The 19,106-nt window shown below is 35.4% G+C and overlaps 1 protein-coding gene across 1 annotated transcript; it reads right to left on the bottom strand.

The window, feature by feature from the left end:
* Positions 1-2,183: 2,183 nt before the first annotated feature.
* On the bottom strand, positions 2,184-19,084 carry LOC138316768 (succinate dehydrogenase [ubiquinone] iron-sulfur subunit, mitochondrial-like). Its single transcript, XM_069258427.1, has 9 exons — positions 18,930-19,084; positions 14,630-14,707; positions 8,569-8,627; positions 8,087-8,230; positions 6,615-6,693; positions 6,103-6,231; positions 3,794-3,903; positions 3,226-3,340; positions 2,184-2,907 (listed from the first exon to the last, which is right to left on the bottom strand). Exons 1-9 carry the CDS (start codon positions 18,990-18,992, stop codon positions 2,839-2,841), a joined length of 846 nt encoding a protein of 281 aa, XP_069114528.1. The 5' UTR covers positions 18,993-19,084; the 3' UTR covers positions 2,184-2,838.
* Positions 19,085-19,106: the final 22 nt, after the last annotated feature.

The following is a 19,106-nucleotide window of genomic DNA, read 5'->3' as shown; positions in this document are numbered from 1 at the left end:
CTTTTGGAGACTAACAGCTCAATCTTTTGGAGACCAACAGCTCAATCTTTTGGAGACTAACAGTTCAATCTTTTGGGGACAAACAGCTCAATCTTTTGAGGACAAACAGCTCAATCTTTTGGAGACAAACAGATCATTCTTTTGGGGATAAACAGCTGACTCTTTTGGAGACTAACAGCAAAATCTTTTGGAGACTAACAGCTCAATCTTTTGGAGACTAACAGCTCAATCTTTTGGGGACAAACAGCTCAATCTTTTGAAGACTCACAGCTCAATCTTTTGGAGACTAACAGTTCAATCTTTTGGAGACTAACAGCTCAATCTTTTGGAGACTAACAGTTCAATCTTTTGGGGACAAACAGCTCAATCTTTTGGGGACAAACAGCTCAATCTTTTGGAGACTAACAGCTCAATCTTTTGGAGACTAACAGCTCAATCTTTTGGAGACTAGCAACCGATCTTTTGGAGACTAACAGCTCAATCTTTTGGGGATAAACAGCAAAATCTTTTGGAGACTAACAGCAAAATCTTTTGGAGACTAACAGCTCAATCTTTTGGAGACTAGCAACTCGATCTTTTGGAGACTGGCAACTCGATCTTTTGGAGACTAACAGCTCAATCTTTTGGGGACAAACAGCTCAATTTTTTGGAGACTAGCAACTCGATCTTTTGGAGACTAGCAACTCAATCTTTTGGAGACTAACAGCTCAATCATTTGGAGACTAGCAACTCGATCTTTTGGAGACTAGCAACTCGATCTTTTGGAGACTAGCAACTCAATCTTTTGGAGACTAGCAACTCGATCTTTTGGAGACTAACAGCTCAATTTTTTGGGGACAAACAGCTCAATCTTTTGGAGACTAAGTTCAATCTTTTGGAGACGAATAGCTCTATCTTTTGGAGATTAACAGTTCAATCTTTTGGAGACTCACAGCTCAATCTTTTGAAAAAGAACAATTCAATCTTTTGGGGACAAACAGCTCATTCTTTTGGAGACTAACAGCAAAATCTTTTGGGGATAAACAGCTCAATCTTTTGGGGATAAACAGCAAAATCTTTTGGAGACTAACAGCAAAATCTTTTGGAGACTAACAGCTCAATCTTTTGGAGACCAACAGCTCAATCTTTTGGAGACTAACAGTTCAATCTTTTGGGGACAAACAGCTCAATCTTTTGAGGACAAACAGCTCAATCTTTTGGAGACAAACAGATCATTCTTTTGGGGATAAACAGCTGACTCTTTTGGAGACTAACAGCAAAATCTTTTGGAGACTAACAGCTCAATCTTTTGGAGACTAACAGCTCAATCTTTTGGGGACAAACAGCTCAATCTTTTGAAGACTCACAGCTCAATCTTTTGGAGACTAACAGTTCAATCTTTTGGAGACTAACAGCTCAATCTTTTGGAGACTAACAGTTCAATCGTTTGGGGACAAACAGCTCAATCTTTTGGGGACAAACAGCTCAATCTTTTGGAGACTAACAGCTCAATCTTTTGGAGACTAACAGCTCAATCTTTTGGAGACTAGCAACTCGATCTTTTGGAGACTAACAGCTCAATCTTTTGGGGATAAACAGCAAAATCTTTTGGAGACTAACAGCAAAATCTTTTGGAGACTAACAGCTCAATCTTTTGGAGACTAGCAACTCGATCTTTTGGAGACTGGCAACTCGATCTTTTGGAGACTAACAGCTCAATCTTTTGGGGACAAACAGCTCAATTTTTTGGAGACTAGCAACTCGATCTTTTGGAGACTAGCAACTCAATCTTTTGGAGACTAACAGCTCAATCTTTTGGGGACAAACAGCTCAATCATTTGGAGACTAGCAACTCGATCTTTTGGAGACTAGCAACTCAATCTTTTGGAGACTAGCAACTCGATCTTTTGGAGACTAACAGCTCAATTTTTTGGGGACAAACAGCTCAATCTTTTGGAGACTAGCAACTCAATCTTTTGGAGACTAGCAACACAATTTTTGGAGACTAACAGATCAACTTTTTGGAGACGATCAGCTCAAACTTTTGAAGACAAATTATCATAATAGCTCAATCTTTTGGGGGCAAAGAGTTCCATCTTTTCATTTCACCAGTATAGATCATTCAATAGTCGATGCCAACACTCCTCTTTGATCTCATTATCATATAGCATTACATTTAGATAAGAATAACATCAACCCCTTCCTAATCATCTCATCAACTCTTTATTCAAAATAATTTTACATAGATTTATCTCTTTAAAATCGTGTATAAATAAATACAAATTGGAGAGGTGCATAACATACCTAAAATATAACAACTTTACACAGAAATGCTTAAAATGCATTTAATTCCCTACAAACCATGAGATAGTAGTACATGTATACATCCCTCTCTGACACTGACCACAGAAAAGTCATATTCTGAAGACAAGATCATGTCTTTTTCGAAAGCATTGTTACATTTTTTTTTAATTTCCAAAATGATCATTCTGGATCAAAATGGATTTATAAGTAAGAATGCTTTTCTTATGATAATTACATTCTAAGTGCAAAACAAAAAAAGTTCCTTTGAAAATAAATCACAGAGTAATTAAGTCTTTTGAATTTTTCTGCAACAAAGCAAAAAGCAAGAATAGCTTTTACAAACAGAGGAAGTTCCCTTTTTCCATCATTGCGAAAAGTTAATAGTTGCGGACTTAAAGTCTGTATAGAAAAGTCAGTATCCCAGAACAAAATCAGCCCCTATTATACGCTGAGAGTGATAATAAAAAAACTGTTATTGGTAATATTAAATCACTATCGTGTATAATCCCTCCTACATCAACTGTTTGTACCATAAACTGCTATTATTATGATCTGTTATGCTTTGTTGTTGTATTGTGCCAGCATTTTCTTGATTTCACCGATAGCCAATCCTGGATTGAGTCCCTGTTAAATACAAAAAAATTCTAATCAATCTTTAACATTTTATTTCTCTGTTAAACTTTTTTCTCTTACGTACATGTCATCTAAAAAAACAGAAAGAAAATGTGCTTAAAGAACTATTGATAACTTCTAGTGTACTTCTATGCTTTCCTGTTCCTATCTATACTACACTGTACTATCTCTTTTACACTGTGAATGAGTTTTCTTTGCCAATTGCTACATTTACTAGCACAATTTCTCATGTGAGCTCAGGCAAAATAATGCTAAAAACATGTACTCTATCTTGTCACTGGTTGAGAGTAAGAGAGAGGAGAAAGTTACCTTAGGGCAAGTCTTCGTACAGTTCATTATGGTGTGACAGCGATACACAGAAAATGAATCCTCCATCATCTTAAGTCTCTCCTGTCTGAACTCATCACGTGAGTCAATCATCCACCTACACATACAAACAAATTGTTAGTCCATCCTGTCGGCACTTGTAGACACTCATGGATTGCCCCTCAGGTGGTGACTTCATTGTCACAACCCCAATACAAGGAAAGATTTGAGTCAATCCATGAAAGTGTGAATCAATTGACAATTTCACATATTAATGAAATATTCATAAAGAAATATTGATAACTCTCGGACAGATCAAACTACCAGAAGTCAGTTGGATGTTTCACTAGATACAAACCTGAAGATAAGGTGTGAGAATATGGATATTTAGTTTATAATTAGCCCATACCATAGAGTTATTTCAGGACAATCAGAAAGATGGACAGATTACAAAACTACCCACAACAGTGGCTAACCATTTCTTTTAAAACAAAGGAAAGCATTTATAACCAATAAGCCCATTATGTCTCTTGAAGGATTTATGAGTGAAGTTATAGTGACAAGTAATTACCTGTATGCCTGCATCAACACAGCCGGTCCGAGATATTTGTCCGAGTTCCACCAGTAACTTGGGCAGGAGGTACTGCAGCACGCACATAGAATACACTCGTATAAGCCATCCTGAATGAATACAAATTACAGCATATTTATGTTTTTGCTTCTGTGAATGTGACAATAGAATAGAAAATTACCATATTTTCCGGAGTATAAGTTGCACATGGTTATAAGTCACAAATGCCTCTGTGTGATTATTTTTATACACATAAAAGCTGAACTGGAGAAGAATCCGGAACTCCTGATTTCAAGATGAAAAAGTAACAGCTTTTATCCCGAAATTATGATAATAAAATAATCAATATTATTAGTTTTGTTGTTGTCCTGTGTTATTACACACAGGTGTCTTAGACAATGAGTACAAGGGGGGTAGCTCTCACATTTAACTCATCAAATTGGTAACATATCTTTTAAGTTTTATCATTTACTTTATACATATTACTGTATTTCACCGCAAATAAGACCCCTCCCGCAAATAAGACCCCCCACCTATTTTGACACATTTTCAGACTTAGGGGGGATGTCTGCAAATAAGACCCCCCCACCTATTTTTCAGTTTACTGGATGATGGATTTGAGCAGTGGAGTAATTAAAAATATCACCAAAATTACTTTGTATCGGAACTTCTTTTTGTTTGTTTTATCGGCATAGAAATATCATGTAGTAAACAAATGTTTGTGTGCTTGTTATTTTTGTCATTTAATTCAAGTTAGTTCACGGGTGATTTAATTTAATTATCAATAACTACGAACTGTGGACAGTGCTCATGTTTAATTGGAAGTTATTTTCAACAAAATACGCCGATATATGTTACCGTGAACACTTCATATCGGCATGATCAACACGTTTTATTGTACGCACAGCTTGTCATTTTTTATATGAATCGGCAAAGATATTCGTCATTGATGCAGATCGTTTCTGCAGTCGCGGATTCTAACTCAATACAATCATTACCAAAAACATCTACTTAAGGCATTTACAGTTTCAAATATGTTTATTTGTGAACGTAACGTACCTGTAGTTCAAGATCAGTTGGAGAAACCATGCTTTACTTTTCGGCCGCCATGTTTTGTTTACGCAGTCAGTATAATATGATTAGCCGCTAAATTTCATATTTTACTCTAGATACAAACATACTTGCTACGACGTTTTAATGCAGTTAATACTTGGATTAATATCTGAAATATTATCAAACTATCTTCTTATCAATAGCAATACCGATCAAATTCCAAAACACGACCCGGTGTGAAAATGTGAAAGTAAGGCTTAAACCCGGGGCCATTTTCGAATTCCTACACATGTGTGTACGATATTACAAACAACTGCATCAGTGCATGCATGTCAGCATGCATATGTTGAAGTGAAATCACGATTGTTTGCTCATTTGGTTGGGACAAATGTACATAAAATCTTCTGTTTATGAACGAATTTGATTTGTAAACGTTTGCAGTGAATTTTAAATAGGCCTGAGTCTGAACAGCGATCGTCCTTCCGATTCACGGCGATTGATTCACGTGTTTCGTAAACAATAACAGAATTTGAATATTTTCTAAATAACTATATGATTATTAAAACTTCTGGATTAAAATGACATTGCTTATGATGCTGTTTCCTCGTTTTGATTCATTGGTGAATGTCCGCGTGACTCTTGCAAAAATGTCCATTTCCCTTTCAGACTTACGTTACAACTGCCCTAGTATTGTTTATATTTTAATTTGTCATACCATTTGATTTAATTTTACTCATACTTCTTCATTATTATTATAAATACTTGAACATCTTGCTATTACCCATCTATCATACGACTGTTACAACAATGACAGGACATTAAAAAATCCAAGATGGCGACCTCATAGATCGATGTTATCAGGCAGGTTGTCTGCAAATAAGACCCCCCCCCCCCCCCCCCCTTTGACCTTTATTTCTTCTCTCGGAGGGGGGGTCTTATTTGCGATGAAATACGGTACATTATTTAAGGCAGACTTCAAATGAAAATTACAGTTTGACTAGGTAATTCTATTGAAATTCAAGAATTCAATATTAGGTATCTTTAAGTAATAACCAAATTACTTGAACAAAACAGGTACTAGTGCAAGTTAACTTTCACATCAAAAATCATAAATTAGACTTTTTATTAATTTTACATCTAAAACTGAGACAAAGACTTGACATGGAAAGACTATGAGGACAGGTAATGGTTACAGATCTACCTATCAACGACCTTGATATGCTAGATTAACAGTAAATAATATCAGAATTACTTACCAACTTTGCCCGGTCTTTAACTGACTGCAGATTCTGTTCCTGTCCAATTTTACTCTCGTCTGACTCTATGCTTTTCTGTTTTAAATAGGGCTCAATGGCACGATACTGAGCGTAGAAGTTACTCATGTCCTGAATAGAAAATACAAATATTACCCAGTCGTATTGAAATAATCAGAGAAATCCCTTATATTTTCAAAACAATTTGTTTCAATTAAATATTTGCCAAACGTAAAAGAAAAAAAAAACTACGGAGAAAAACTGAAGTTTTGACTGAAGTCTGCACTTCTGTTTTGAGAAATCAGAGTCAGGTTGTTTGATTGGCTGGCAAATAGGAGAGAAGTCTACAAATGACCAATAAAAAAGTTTTTTTGTATGGTCCATTTTCTAATTCAGTATTCTAAATTAACAAGATGTTCATATGCCAGTATAGTTGCTAAGCGATGGCTTTGTTACTATAGTAACATATATATCACTGTCTCTATGTGTGACAGTGTAGTCTTGGTAATACTCACAGGTACTAGATCTTTCACCACGTACATGTGGGGTAGAGGATAGACCTTAAGTGCTTTACTTGTGTTGGCGTCAATTTTACTACAACAGAGAGGACACACACATAACATTGTTCTTTGGCTAAAATTACATCAATGTACTTAAAACATAATATCATTAAATTTATTGGAAGATCTGATATATATTATAATTAATAAAATACATATTCCGGGTAAGTCCTATATTCATTTGTCAGCTCTCTTAAAGATACATAACTCAACCAAAATGGCTTTTACTTTTTAAAATGTAACTGTAAAACGAAATTGATTATTTTGTGAAATCTCCAAAGTTTGTGGGGTTTTATATAACCTGACAAAATTAAAAAGATAAGACAGTCTCCTTATCCTTTTTTTTTTAATTCTGTACTTATTAAAAATCTCATGATTCAGGCAACACTATTCGTTAATTCCCTAGATTGTAGTTCACAACTGAAGAATTCTTAATTTGAATACTTATAATTTTATTATATCTGTATTGTTGTGAGACCTAATTTTCATTTGAATACTTTTTATATCTACATTGTTTGAAAGCCTTAAAGGGACATGAACCCTAGATAAGTTGTTCTGTATGCATAGATATGGTTTTCAAATGTTTATTGAATATTTTATTACAAGCATTGGTTATCTAAAACGACCGGAAAACGTGGGGAATACCTACCCCACAAATGATAAAAATAGACCATCATATTCTATTTTTGGAACACAAAACGACAGCTGGTTGAAAGCAAGGTTATAATGAACAACAGACTTGCTGACACGACAAAGAATATTAGTTTTCCACATTTCAAGATTATTTTCTAATTAACGACTGTTGACATATGAAGCCACATTTGTTAATATTTGTTATAAAACAATTTGTATTTAGCATAAAAACGATAAGTCAAATGTCGAACGAGACTTTTTGTTCAATGAGAGGTTTTTGACTTATTGCACATATGTACATCACGCAAGTAGAAAGTGGGAAGTTGCTCCCATATCTTGTATTTCAGCAATTCGTTGATATTTGCCTACTTTCCCAATCGCGCACGTTACTGACTCTTGTCGTACTCCGTTTTCTATCAAAATTTGTTTGTGTTCGCTACACGCACGTTTTGACCCACCATTTTGTTTACATTTAATGTGTGCAGTGCATTGTGGGAGGTCACTAAAGTTCAACACTTCTATTTTTATCTACGAAATTCGACCGGGCCGGTTCAAAATACCGAATGATAGAATTTCCATTATAATTATCTTATTTGACGTATTTGCACAATAACTGATATAAATTACTTAGAAAAGTATCTGACACGTCTGAAATATGTATTTTACTCAAATTTACAAGGTTTATTTAGGTTCATGTCCCTTTAAGAAACATATATAACAGTTCATGCAATACATAATGAAGTTCTGAACAAGAAATGTTGGTTCTGTAGAAATGGCCGGGATGACAAACTCACCATAAACATGCCAGTGTGTTCACACCTCCAATGTTCATGGAACACGAACCACAGATTCCTTCTCGGCACGACCTTCGGAAGGTCAAGGTTGGATCTATCTCATTCTTGATTTTAATCAAGGCATCAAGTACCATAGGGCCACACCTGGAAAAGATACAGAGATATAAATTTGATCTCAATATACACCTGGTATGTTAATTAGTTATTGAAGCAAGAGCTGCTTAGGCAGACATATATGTCCACAATTAATGTACATTTTACTTTAATCAATCTATACAGTGCTTTAAGTTAGGTATCAGAATTAAGCATTTTAATATTGACTCAATTTTGAGAGACATTTAAATCCAAACTTATAAAACCAGCAACTTTGAAAGTTGGGAATAACTTTTGATTTTTTTTTTACAATTGATGAAAGTTTTAACATGACTACAGGCAATAGGTCAATGTAGTATGCTGTATGATAAAACAAAAGAGTAACTCACTTGTTCAGATCAACTTTGTATTCTGCTAGTTTGGGCTTATCTCCTGCCTTGTCTGGGTCCTAGCATAACAGCAAATTTTACAATATTTAAAGTGAACAGTCGGGCAAGGATGGCTAAAGTCGGTAAAAATGGTGTGAATGTATCCAGCATAATTTCTTATGAAATGGAAAAATAAAATCTCTCGTCAAAATCTGTCTGCATACGAAGAAATTAATTTAAAGTATAGAAATTCTAAAACGTCCTCCCGGCTCACTATGTCCGTGCATGGTTACATTTCCACGCAGCCTCGCTTTCAATGCTTTCAACTTTCCTTTACTTTAATGGTCAGAACTGGGAAACGTAAGCAGAACTTGACCGTCGTATTAATATGCGAGAACTTTTGGAAGGCCAATGAACGCATTTAGACTGGTTTTCTGTGCCCGACTATTCACTTTAACATCAACTAATATCATTTGAAAATTGCCAGTATCAAAATATATCAGCAACATTATAACGTTAAATTCTGATTATTTAAATGCTCTAACATATACAATGCAATATGTAATATATTTGAGGCAATTACCATGCAGGTATTGATCACATGTACAGGTTAGTGTTTTTTCCCCCCTCAAGTACTCTGGCTTTCCGCCTCCTCCCAAACCTGGTATGTCCTTAAATTATACTAGCTGTTATAATTAATTAATAGAACAATGTACTAATTAGGGCTTTTCACTATTTGTGAAAAGACCTATTGTTTTCGTTAAGTTTCTTATTCTTATTATTATTATTACAAGCTAACCGATACTTACATTATATATATCATTGGCTTCCTAGTTAAAATATGTGTTTTCGTTTAAATATCACATACAGTGTATATAACAATAATGGCAATAAAAAAACTAACCGAATTTTATAACATATATGTATAATTCATTTTTCACAAAAAATAATACGAGCTGTCACTTGAAACGTTATGATATAGTCTACACGTGGATATCAAAAGGTCTCCAATACTTTTAGATGACATACGTATCAATTTACTAGTAAACGTTTCTGTCATGATTTGCGTGCCCCTGTGGCTGAGGTGACCAAGATGACATTAACGGTCTCGGAATAGCAGTTGAGACTGCTTGTTTTACACATATATGCATGTTCATAGAAATTTAACTGTCGAAAACAGATATATCTATATAGATTTAATATCCCATGAAAAGTTACATAATATAAGACCACGGTCGAGAGCATCGTGGGTAGCGATAGGCCAAGGACGTCGCCTTGGAAGCGATGTATGGGATTTGCAAATTATTTAGTCTAGATGAAATAAATGATTATTCTAATTACTGGTGTATGTAAATAATGAATGTACTTTCATTTTGCTATAATTAATATCGATGCTGGTTTCGTTTGTGCGATGAGATGAGGAGGTTTTGCCGAGTCATCTCGGTTTTTTCTCTGTCGACACCAAAATAAAACTTGTATTGTAAGATAGTGACCGTGTATTCTGTTTATCCTGTATTTTTTTCATTATGCAGACAGAAGATGGTATTCCAAACGAAAGCAAATTGCCTGTTATTTACACAATTTCGCTCAAGGCGAAACGCTTCTTTGATGATCAAGAAAAGAATGCATTCACTAAACAGAATGAGTGTGTACTCCTTTTTACTACCGTGGGAAATATTCAAGCGACGTCATTCCGGTGACTGTGACGTCAATGTTTGGCGGGACTGACCGCCGTTTCATTCTGTCCTACTAAAAGTGACGTCACTGGAATGTTCGGGATCAAGTCATCAAATTTAGAAATTGAATCAAACGAAAGAAATTAAATATTTTTTTAATGACATCGGAATATTTTCCTCTTGCAACTATTACAGGAAATTTTTATTGTCCGGTATCGAGTTTTGTGCCCGACTAATGTCGATATTAACGCTGAAAATGCATTGTTTCTTGATATTTTTCCACTTCTTTCGTTGACTTTAAATTCGTAAAATGAACTTAACCAACGAAGGGCGTCAGAATGCTTGTTTTCAACGCGAATAAACAGCGTAGTGATAAAGACCTTCCAAGTATGGCAACAGTGAATATTTGCATCAGGGAAATAGGGACACAAAAAGTCGATTTTCTCCAAAAGTTACACAACATTAATTTTGCTGGAACACTTAAAAAATCGTTCTTATTTCAAAACAATTGGAATTATGAAGATATCTTTTACAGGATTTTTATTATTATTATTATATATAATGTAAGTTAATTATTATTCCTATTTTTGTGAACGCTCTATCGGTCAAACAGTAAGACATAGGGTAGAATGATTTCAGCATGTTTAAATTATGTATCTAAAGGTGTTCCATGAACAAAATTAATTAAGTAGGTCAAAAATTCCAAAATGGCCGCCATGACGTGAAACCTTAAAACACCAAAACTGCTATAACTCAAAACGTATGAAAGCTATTTTAAATCTGAAGGTATTTTATTGTAGGGAATGAACATATCTAACCTTTACCCATTACATGTTTCCACAAAATATGTCTCGTTAAAAAGCTCCCTAGAGGTCAAAGTTTACCAAAAGTGACTCTTTTTCGATTTTTTTTTTATCGATATTCATTTTTTCCCAACTTTTTGCATTGCATTGATGCAATATGTCATTCTGAAGGTTTTGATGTCTTCAAACTTAAAATTGGTCCACTAATAAATTATTTATGACCTATTTAATATTTAACAAAGAATTTTTTGCAAATTTCTACAATTATTTTTTAAACATCTCCTCTGATTCCACCAGTCCGATCAAGCCCAAACTCACACAAGATCTTACACTTATTATCATGACCAATTCTTGTTAATATGGTGTTGATTCAAATTCAAATATGGCCGCAATGACGTCACTTCCGGTTTAACCTAGACAGCCATAACTCGTCCACTGGGCCAATTTCTTTCATTATGTTATATGTTATGTAGAATAGTATATGGAGAAACTTTGTAATTGTACATTTTTCTCTAAAATGTCAACTTCCGGTCTATCATTGACTCATATTGCAAATTCGCCGTTTTTGGTGAAAATCACGAATACATCTTCTTGTCAAGTTCTACATGGCATAGAGGCTTGATATTGTCCATGAAGTATGCTTTGATGGTTGATTATCAATTTTGAAAAAATAAACGACCTTGACCTTTATCTAAGGTCACAGCGTACTTGTACTTTTAGAGCTATAAAAATGATCAAGTGAAAATACAGCTCATTGAAACAGTTGTAGCTAGTTTACTACAAAGCCAATTTCTTTCATTTTTGAATATGTTATGTAGAATCAAAAATGAAACAATTAATTGAATTACCACTTTTCTGTAAAACGTCAACTTTCGGTTGGAAATAAGGGACAAAGTTCAAAAATGCAATTTTTTTACAATATCATTAAAAAATCTCCTTCTCAATTTCTAGAAGGCCTAGAGACCTAATATTAAGCATGAAGCATGCTGACATAAATGCCTACCAAGTTTGTTAATGTGATTGACCTTGACCTATATATATCAAAGGGCACTCGGGCTATCAATCTTAAAATCTTCAAATGACTTATTGTAAAGTTCTGAAAGGCCTAAGACCTGGTACGTATTTGACTTTTGGTACGTTGAAACTAAGCGCTACCAAGTGTGTTATGAATGACCTTGAATGAAGAAGCTTTTAGGTGAAAAGCCAGTCAAATTGTCCCGCTGACAATTTCTAGTATATATATAGGGCTGTTACGAGTACCCGAGTACCCGGTTACGGGTCGGGTTGGGGATGTAACCGGGTCAAAAAATGTGTAACTGGGTACTCTCAAAATAGGACAATTCATCTGGATGTATGTAAACAAGTCTAACATTTATATTAAAAGTATTACAAAATCCAACTAATTTGTTTTGTTTTCACTCACCAAGGATGACACCTTATCTTTTCACAACATTTTCACATGCAACATTGTTCCAATTTTTATTTCTCATGACCGTCTTTTGATGTGAAAGCAATCTACTTGACGGACATGTGCACTTAAAATAGGTCACACTATGTATAGTCTTAACCGATAACACAAGAGACCGTCCGAATGAAGACTTTGTCACATGACCGGAAGGACTGGTATATGCTACAGACAGCTGGTTAGACTGACACTATACGGCAGCTCATTAGCAATTGTGAATGTCCAATAGAAATGAAGTAGACAATTAACGACTGAAGCTATCTTTACTGAACTCGCATATGATTTTCATCGAATCTCTGTTGATCAACCGATCTTCCCAAACAGCAAACATAGCGTAACCCAATTTGTTACAAAAGCAGTAGATCTGTGTCGAGTACCCGGGTACGGGTCGGGTACTAAAATTCGGGTACCCGGGGACAAAATTTAGTACCCGTGACAGCCCTACTAATATAATCAAACTAAGTTACTGATTCCCAGCCACCATCATTTTAATTTAGCTTTGCATCACAGATCTATATATGCTTCAGGGAAAATTCTAGTCACCAGAATATGTCTGCTCTTGGACATCCCATAGTCAACAGATCACTTTTACCATTAGCTATATTCTGTATTTTCTCTGAAAAGTACGAGTGATGTTAAAGCTGACAATGCAAGTTAAAAAATATACATTTGTAGTATAAAAAAAATAATAAAGTTTTTTTTCAATATTTTTTTCTAAATTCGGTTCTGAGACAACCCCTTGCGTTTCTAAGGACGGGCAGTCGCCATTTTGTTTTAACTCTGCTTGGATATAACACCGGGTACCGACCCCTATATAAAGCGCGTGAAACATACACACGTGCAATCAGTCGAACGCTTGCTGTTCAAGGTGTAACATTACTTACACTTCATTGGCTCTAGATCTACTGTACTAAATACCCAAGACGTAATGATAATAAAATGGTTAGTACTTTCAATGTTTTCTCAAATAAAGTTTCTAGGAACCATATAAAGATATATACAGTTAAATTAAAAGTAATGCATGAATTCATACTTTTTTCCACGTGCACCAAGGATGACACCTTATCTTTTCACAACATTTTCACATGCAACATTGTTCCAATTTTTATTTCTCATGACCGTCTTTTGATGTGAAAGCAATCTACTTGACGGACATGTGCACTTAAAATAGGTCACACTATGTATAGTCTTAACCGATAACACAAGAGACCGTCCGAATGAAGACTTTGTCACATGACCGGAAGGACTGGTATATGCTACAGACAGCTGGTTAGACTGACACTATACGGCAGCTCATTAGCAATTGTGAATGTCCAATAGAAATGAAGTAGACAATTAACGACTGAAGCTATCTTTACTGAACTCGCATATGATTTTCATCGAATCTCTGTTGATCAACCGATCTTCCCAAACAGCAAACATAGCGTAACCCAATTTGTTACAAAAGCAGTAGATCTGTGTCGAGTACCCGGGTACGGGTCGGGTACTAAAATTCGGGTACCCGGGGACAAAATTTAGTACCCGTGACAGCCCTACTAATATAATCAAACTAAGTTACTGATTCCCAGCCACCATCATTTTAATTTAGCTTTGCATCACAGATCTATATATGCTTCAGGGAAAATTCTAGTCACCAGAATATGTCTGCTCTTGGACATCCCATAGTCAACAGATCACTTTTACCATTAGCTATATTCTGTATTTTCTCTGAAAAGTACGAGTGATGTTAAGCTCGCAAACATACCCACATGGGTAGATAACTCTGTAATATGCATGATTAGAACAACTCGGTAACACTTATGTGTGTCACAAATTCAACTATAGATAGCCAGATATAGTCAATCGCAAGAAAAGTGTTACAGGATTGGACTTGGTTGATCATCGGCGACCAGGTTGCTTAGTCTATAGAGCACTCTGCTAGTGTTCGGAGGGTCCCAGGTTCAAATCCTGATCTGGCCGCTACATTTCCTCCTCTCCTGTTACACATGTACCATGTCACATGCTCATGCATGCACATGTAATAATGTTTACCCATTCAATGTACACCAAGGAGCATACACACTGACAGTACAAAATACAATGTCATATGTACAGTACTAACTACCCAGGGTAAGAGACAGTATGATAAAATTACTCACCCATCTGTATATTTTGAATGTCTTATATCTAGGTTCTTCTTGAGTTGCTGCAGCAGCAGCTGTTTGGGCACACCTTGTCTAAAGGTAAAGAAAGTAAGATGGACATTAATTTAAGTAAAGAAAATAGTTTTACAATTCTTACACTGATAAATGTAGTTAAAAGGGTTCAAACTTTCCATTGTGAGGCGGTTTGATACTGCTTGAATAGCTGTAGGCATGATACAGTACATGGAATATCATAAATTAATGCTGCTTTGGACAGGTCGGGGAAAACCACCAACTTGCGTATTTATGTCTGCAAACTGGAGTATTATACCCCATTGGAGAATGGATTTGTTACTAAAAAGATGAAATTACTTTAAAATTAACTTTTCTCGAATATTTTCACAAATCGCATTTATTTAACAATAAAACATAACACAAATGTAACAAGAGGCTAATGGGCCTTAACGGTCACCCGAGTTCAGATACAGAATGAAACAAAGACATGCATAATAAACACTATATATTTGCCCATCAGGCCCTTGAAGTCAGTCAGTGATTTTATAAATTTGACTTTTTAATCTATGAAGATTATTTGGTTCCATCAAATCTGTGAATTCAGAAGAAAGATTTTTGAAATGTTATCCATTTTGACCCGTTTTGGCCCCAACCCTCTGGCCCCTGGGGGTCGGCCAGGACCAATATGGATATGATGTTAAATGCTATCTCAGGCTAATAATTCTAACCCAGATTGACTAATTTCCTATGAAAACTAAGCAAATAATGTTCCTAAATGTGTTTTTCCTATATAAACTATAGTAAATTTGACCCCCTCCCCAGGGGGAAAATCTGAGATCCCAGGGGAATGAAATTCACAAATTTTTGTCAAGGGCCTTAATACCTTCCAATCTATCAAGAGTGTCTGGTTCCATCAAATCTGTGAATTCAAAAAGAAGGTTTTTGAAATAACCATTTTGACCCCTTTTGGCTCCACCCCTCTGGCCCCTGGAGGTCGGCCATGACCAATGGATATGCTGTTAAAATGCTATTTCAGACTAACAATTCTAACCCAGTTTGACTTATTTCCTATGAAAAATAAGCAAATAATATTTATAAATGTGTTTTTCCTATATAAATTAAGTAAACTTGACCCCCTCCCCAGAGGGAAACATGAGACCCCAGGGTCATATAATTCACAATTTTTGTAAAGGACTTTAAGACCTTTCTATCTATATATGAAGAGTATTTGATTCTACCCATTCCAGAATTTCAAAAGAAGATTTTTGAAGTCTGAGCCTATTTGACCCGTTTTGGCCCCGCCCCTAAGGCCCCTGGGGATTGATCAGTCATGGAAAATTTGGTAATAAGATTCAATGGCCATCACATAGGGATAATTCTGACTACAATTGACTAATTTCCTATCATAATGACTAAATATTGCTCAAAAATGTGTTTTCCCTATATAAACTACTGTAAACTTAACCCTCTCCCCAGGGGGAAACCCGAGACCCAAGGGTCATATAATTCACAATTTTCATAAAACACCTTAAGACCTGTCCATCTATGATGAGTATTTGATTCTACCATTTCCAGTATTTAAGAAGAAGATTTTTTAAAGTTTTAGCCTATTTGCCCCTTTTTGCCCTGCCCCTCTGCCCCGAAGGGGTTGACCAGGACCAGTATAGATATAATATTAAAATATTAACTCAGGCTAATAGTTCTAAACAAGTTTGATTCATTTCCTATGAAAATTGAGCAAAAAATGCTCATAAATGTGTTTTCCCTGTATAAATTATGGTAAACTTGACCCCCTCCCCAGGGGGAAACGTGAGACCCCAGGGTCATATAATTCACAATTTTCATAAAACACCTTAAGACCTGTCCATCAATGAAGAGTATTTGATTCTACCATTTCCAGTATTTAAGAAGAAGATTTTAAAAGTTTTAGCCTATTTGCCCCTTTTGGCCTTGCCCCTATATGCCCCGAGGGGGTTGACCAGGACCAATATAGATATGATATTAAAATGTTATCTCAGGCTAATAATTCTAAATAAGGACTCATTTCCAATGAAAATTGAGCAAAAAATGCTCATAAATGTGTTTTCCCTATATAAAATATAGTAAACTTACCCCCCTCCCCAGGGGGAAACCTGAGACCCCAGGGTCATATATAATTCACAATTTTTGTAAAGGACCTTAGGACCTTTCTATCTGTGACGAGTATTTGTTTCCATCACATCTGTGAGTGGAGAAGAAGATTTTTGAAATTTTAGTCAATTTTACCCCTTTTGGCCCCTCCCATAGCTCCCTGGGTGTTGGGGACCATATAATTCACAATTTTGATTGGCCTTATGCCGTAGAAGGTTTGTCCATAATTTCGTTGAAATTGCTTCAGCAGTTTTGGAGAAGAAGTCGAAAATGTAAATTGTTTACGGACATATGACGCACCACGACGGACAAAAGGCGATTAGAATAGGTCACTTGAGACATCGTCTCAGGTGACCTAAAAATTAGATTTATTTCCATGTCGGAAAATATTGAAAATAGATGCAATATTTTGAGAAGTTGCCCTAGGCTCCTAAGTAACAAACACTCCTTCTGCACAAATTTCAATAAATTGTACTTTATCTTTGCATATATTTCATTACTGCAATTTTTTAAAAGGATAGCAAAATTTGAGATTTCAACAATTTAGTCTATTTTTAGTAATGTTTCGTTCATTCATTTGGTGGTAAGAGTCAGAAATTAATTCCATTGTGTCTAGATTATGATTTTATCACCTGAGGAAATTGTTCATTAAATGTTGTCAAGTTAAATTGGTTGGTTCCATCCAGTTTGGGTCTGGGGGAAACTTAGACGCTTGAATGGCTACTAAATAGGAATGGTACTAGTGTATAGGGAGGCTGTGTACAGGAGCCTGAACTCTAGAAAACCATTGTGTGTATTTTTAGGGTCCAGTTGACCTACTTCTCAGAGAGATGGCCATGGCATTGTACAAATGTATTTAGTTTAGGGAAATTCACAGAATTATTTTACGGGTCACTTGGATTTTAAGTTTTGCTTGTATTTGTAGTTTATAGATGTAGGTTATTGTAAGAAATTGGTTCCGTGTCAAGGTCTCCAACAGGTTCCTAAGGTAGCGTTGTACGTGATCGTCTTGACTGTATCCAATTTCAAAGTGTTTGTTACGTCGGATTGGGGCTGATTGAGTATGTTTTGTGATAGGGGAGTTTCGCAAGATGCAGGACTTAGGCTTCATAGTGTAGTAAGCTTTTTGAAGGAAGTTGGATTTCAATTTGCATGGGTTCGTGAATTCAGAGAAAATAGACTATAGTTACTTAGAATTTTAGGTTTTATTTTGTTTCAAATGTGTTTTGTCATCCTTTACATATTGTGAAGTGATTTAAATAAATTGTAAATATTACTTTGAGTGAATTTGTAGTGATTGAAAGAAAAACAAGTGTAGCAAATGGTGTTAAAAGTAAGATTACTATCTAAATCGCGACTACTGGTGTCGAGATGTGAAAATATTTAGAGAAAACGCCAGTATTACAGAATGCGACAATAAAAAATTCATGCTCCAATTAGGCTATAATACTCTACTATGAGTATAAAAGGCAAGTTGATGGTTTTCCCGGACTGTGCCAGTGTTTGAATTGATGTTGACAAAAATTAAACCAACAAGGTGAATGTGTGAGATTTTCATATAATCACCATGCAATAGTGAACATCAAATACATCCAATATAATTTAAACCATACTAAAAGGTACAGTTTGTCTCCTTTACAATTAAACACACTCGATACGATCGATAGAGTGATTACAAAACTTATTTTACATAACGTTGGCTATGCTCCAAGGTCAAAAATATATTCATTTTTTCTACATAACGACCAGTCGTCTGCCTTTGACATAATAACCATACAACATGTGATAATTTGTTTCCTAAACAGCAAAATATCATGGAGATATTTACCTGACATAGTTGTGCCAGTGTTTGATGTTGACAAAAATTAAACCAACAAGGTGAATGTGTGAGATTTTCATATAATCACCATGCAATAGTGAACATCAAATACATCCAATATAATTTAAACCATACTAAAAGGTACAGTTTGTCTCCTTTACAATTAAACACACTCGATACGATCGATAGAGTGATTACAAAACTTATTTTACATAACGTTGGCTATGCTCCAAGGTCAAAAATATATTCATTTTTTCTACAAAACGACCAGTCGTCTGCCTTTGACATAATAACCATACAACATGTGATAATTTGTTTCCTAAAACAGCAAAATATCATGGAGATATTTACCTGACATAGTTGAACCAGAGCTTTTCTTGCCGGAGCGAGCTTCGTTACGACTGTGGTGGCCATATTCAGGATATTTATGTAAGTTTGCGCATGTGTGATACGACTTTCCGCTACTGTATCCTGACGTTTCGGTCCAAATTCAAAATTAAAATCAAAGACGGTTTGTCCAACAAATAC

This window comes from Argopecten irradians, chromosome 1 (assembly GCF_041381155.1).
Source record: "Argopecten irradians isolate NY chromosome 1, Ai_NY, whole genome shotgun sequence".
Taxonomy (NCBI): Eukaryota; Metazoa; Mollusca; class Bivalvia; order Pectinida; family Pectinidae; genus Argopecten; species Argopecten irradians.
This window is presented reverse-complemented; position numbering and strand designations above follow the sequence as displayed.

Bases quoted from the DNA above. Each gene is read 5' to 3' on its own strand.
- LOC138316768 (XM_069258427.1), bottom strand. From the start codon at position 18,992: ATGGCCACCACAGTCGTAACGAAGCTCGCTCCGGCAAGAAAAGCTCTG. The intron at 8,231-8,568 runs GTGAGTTACTCT...TATCTTTTCCAG, and splicing joins TACAAAGTTGATCTGAACAA to GTGTGGCCCTATGGTACTTG. The intron at 3,341-3,793 runs GTAATTACTTGT...TTGTATGTGTAG, and splicing joins GTGTTGATGCAGGCATACAG to GTGGATGATTGACTCACGTG.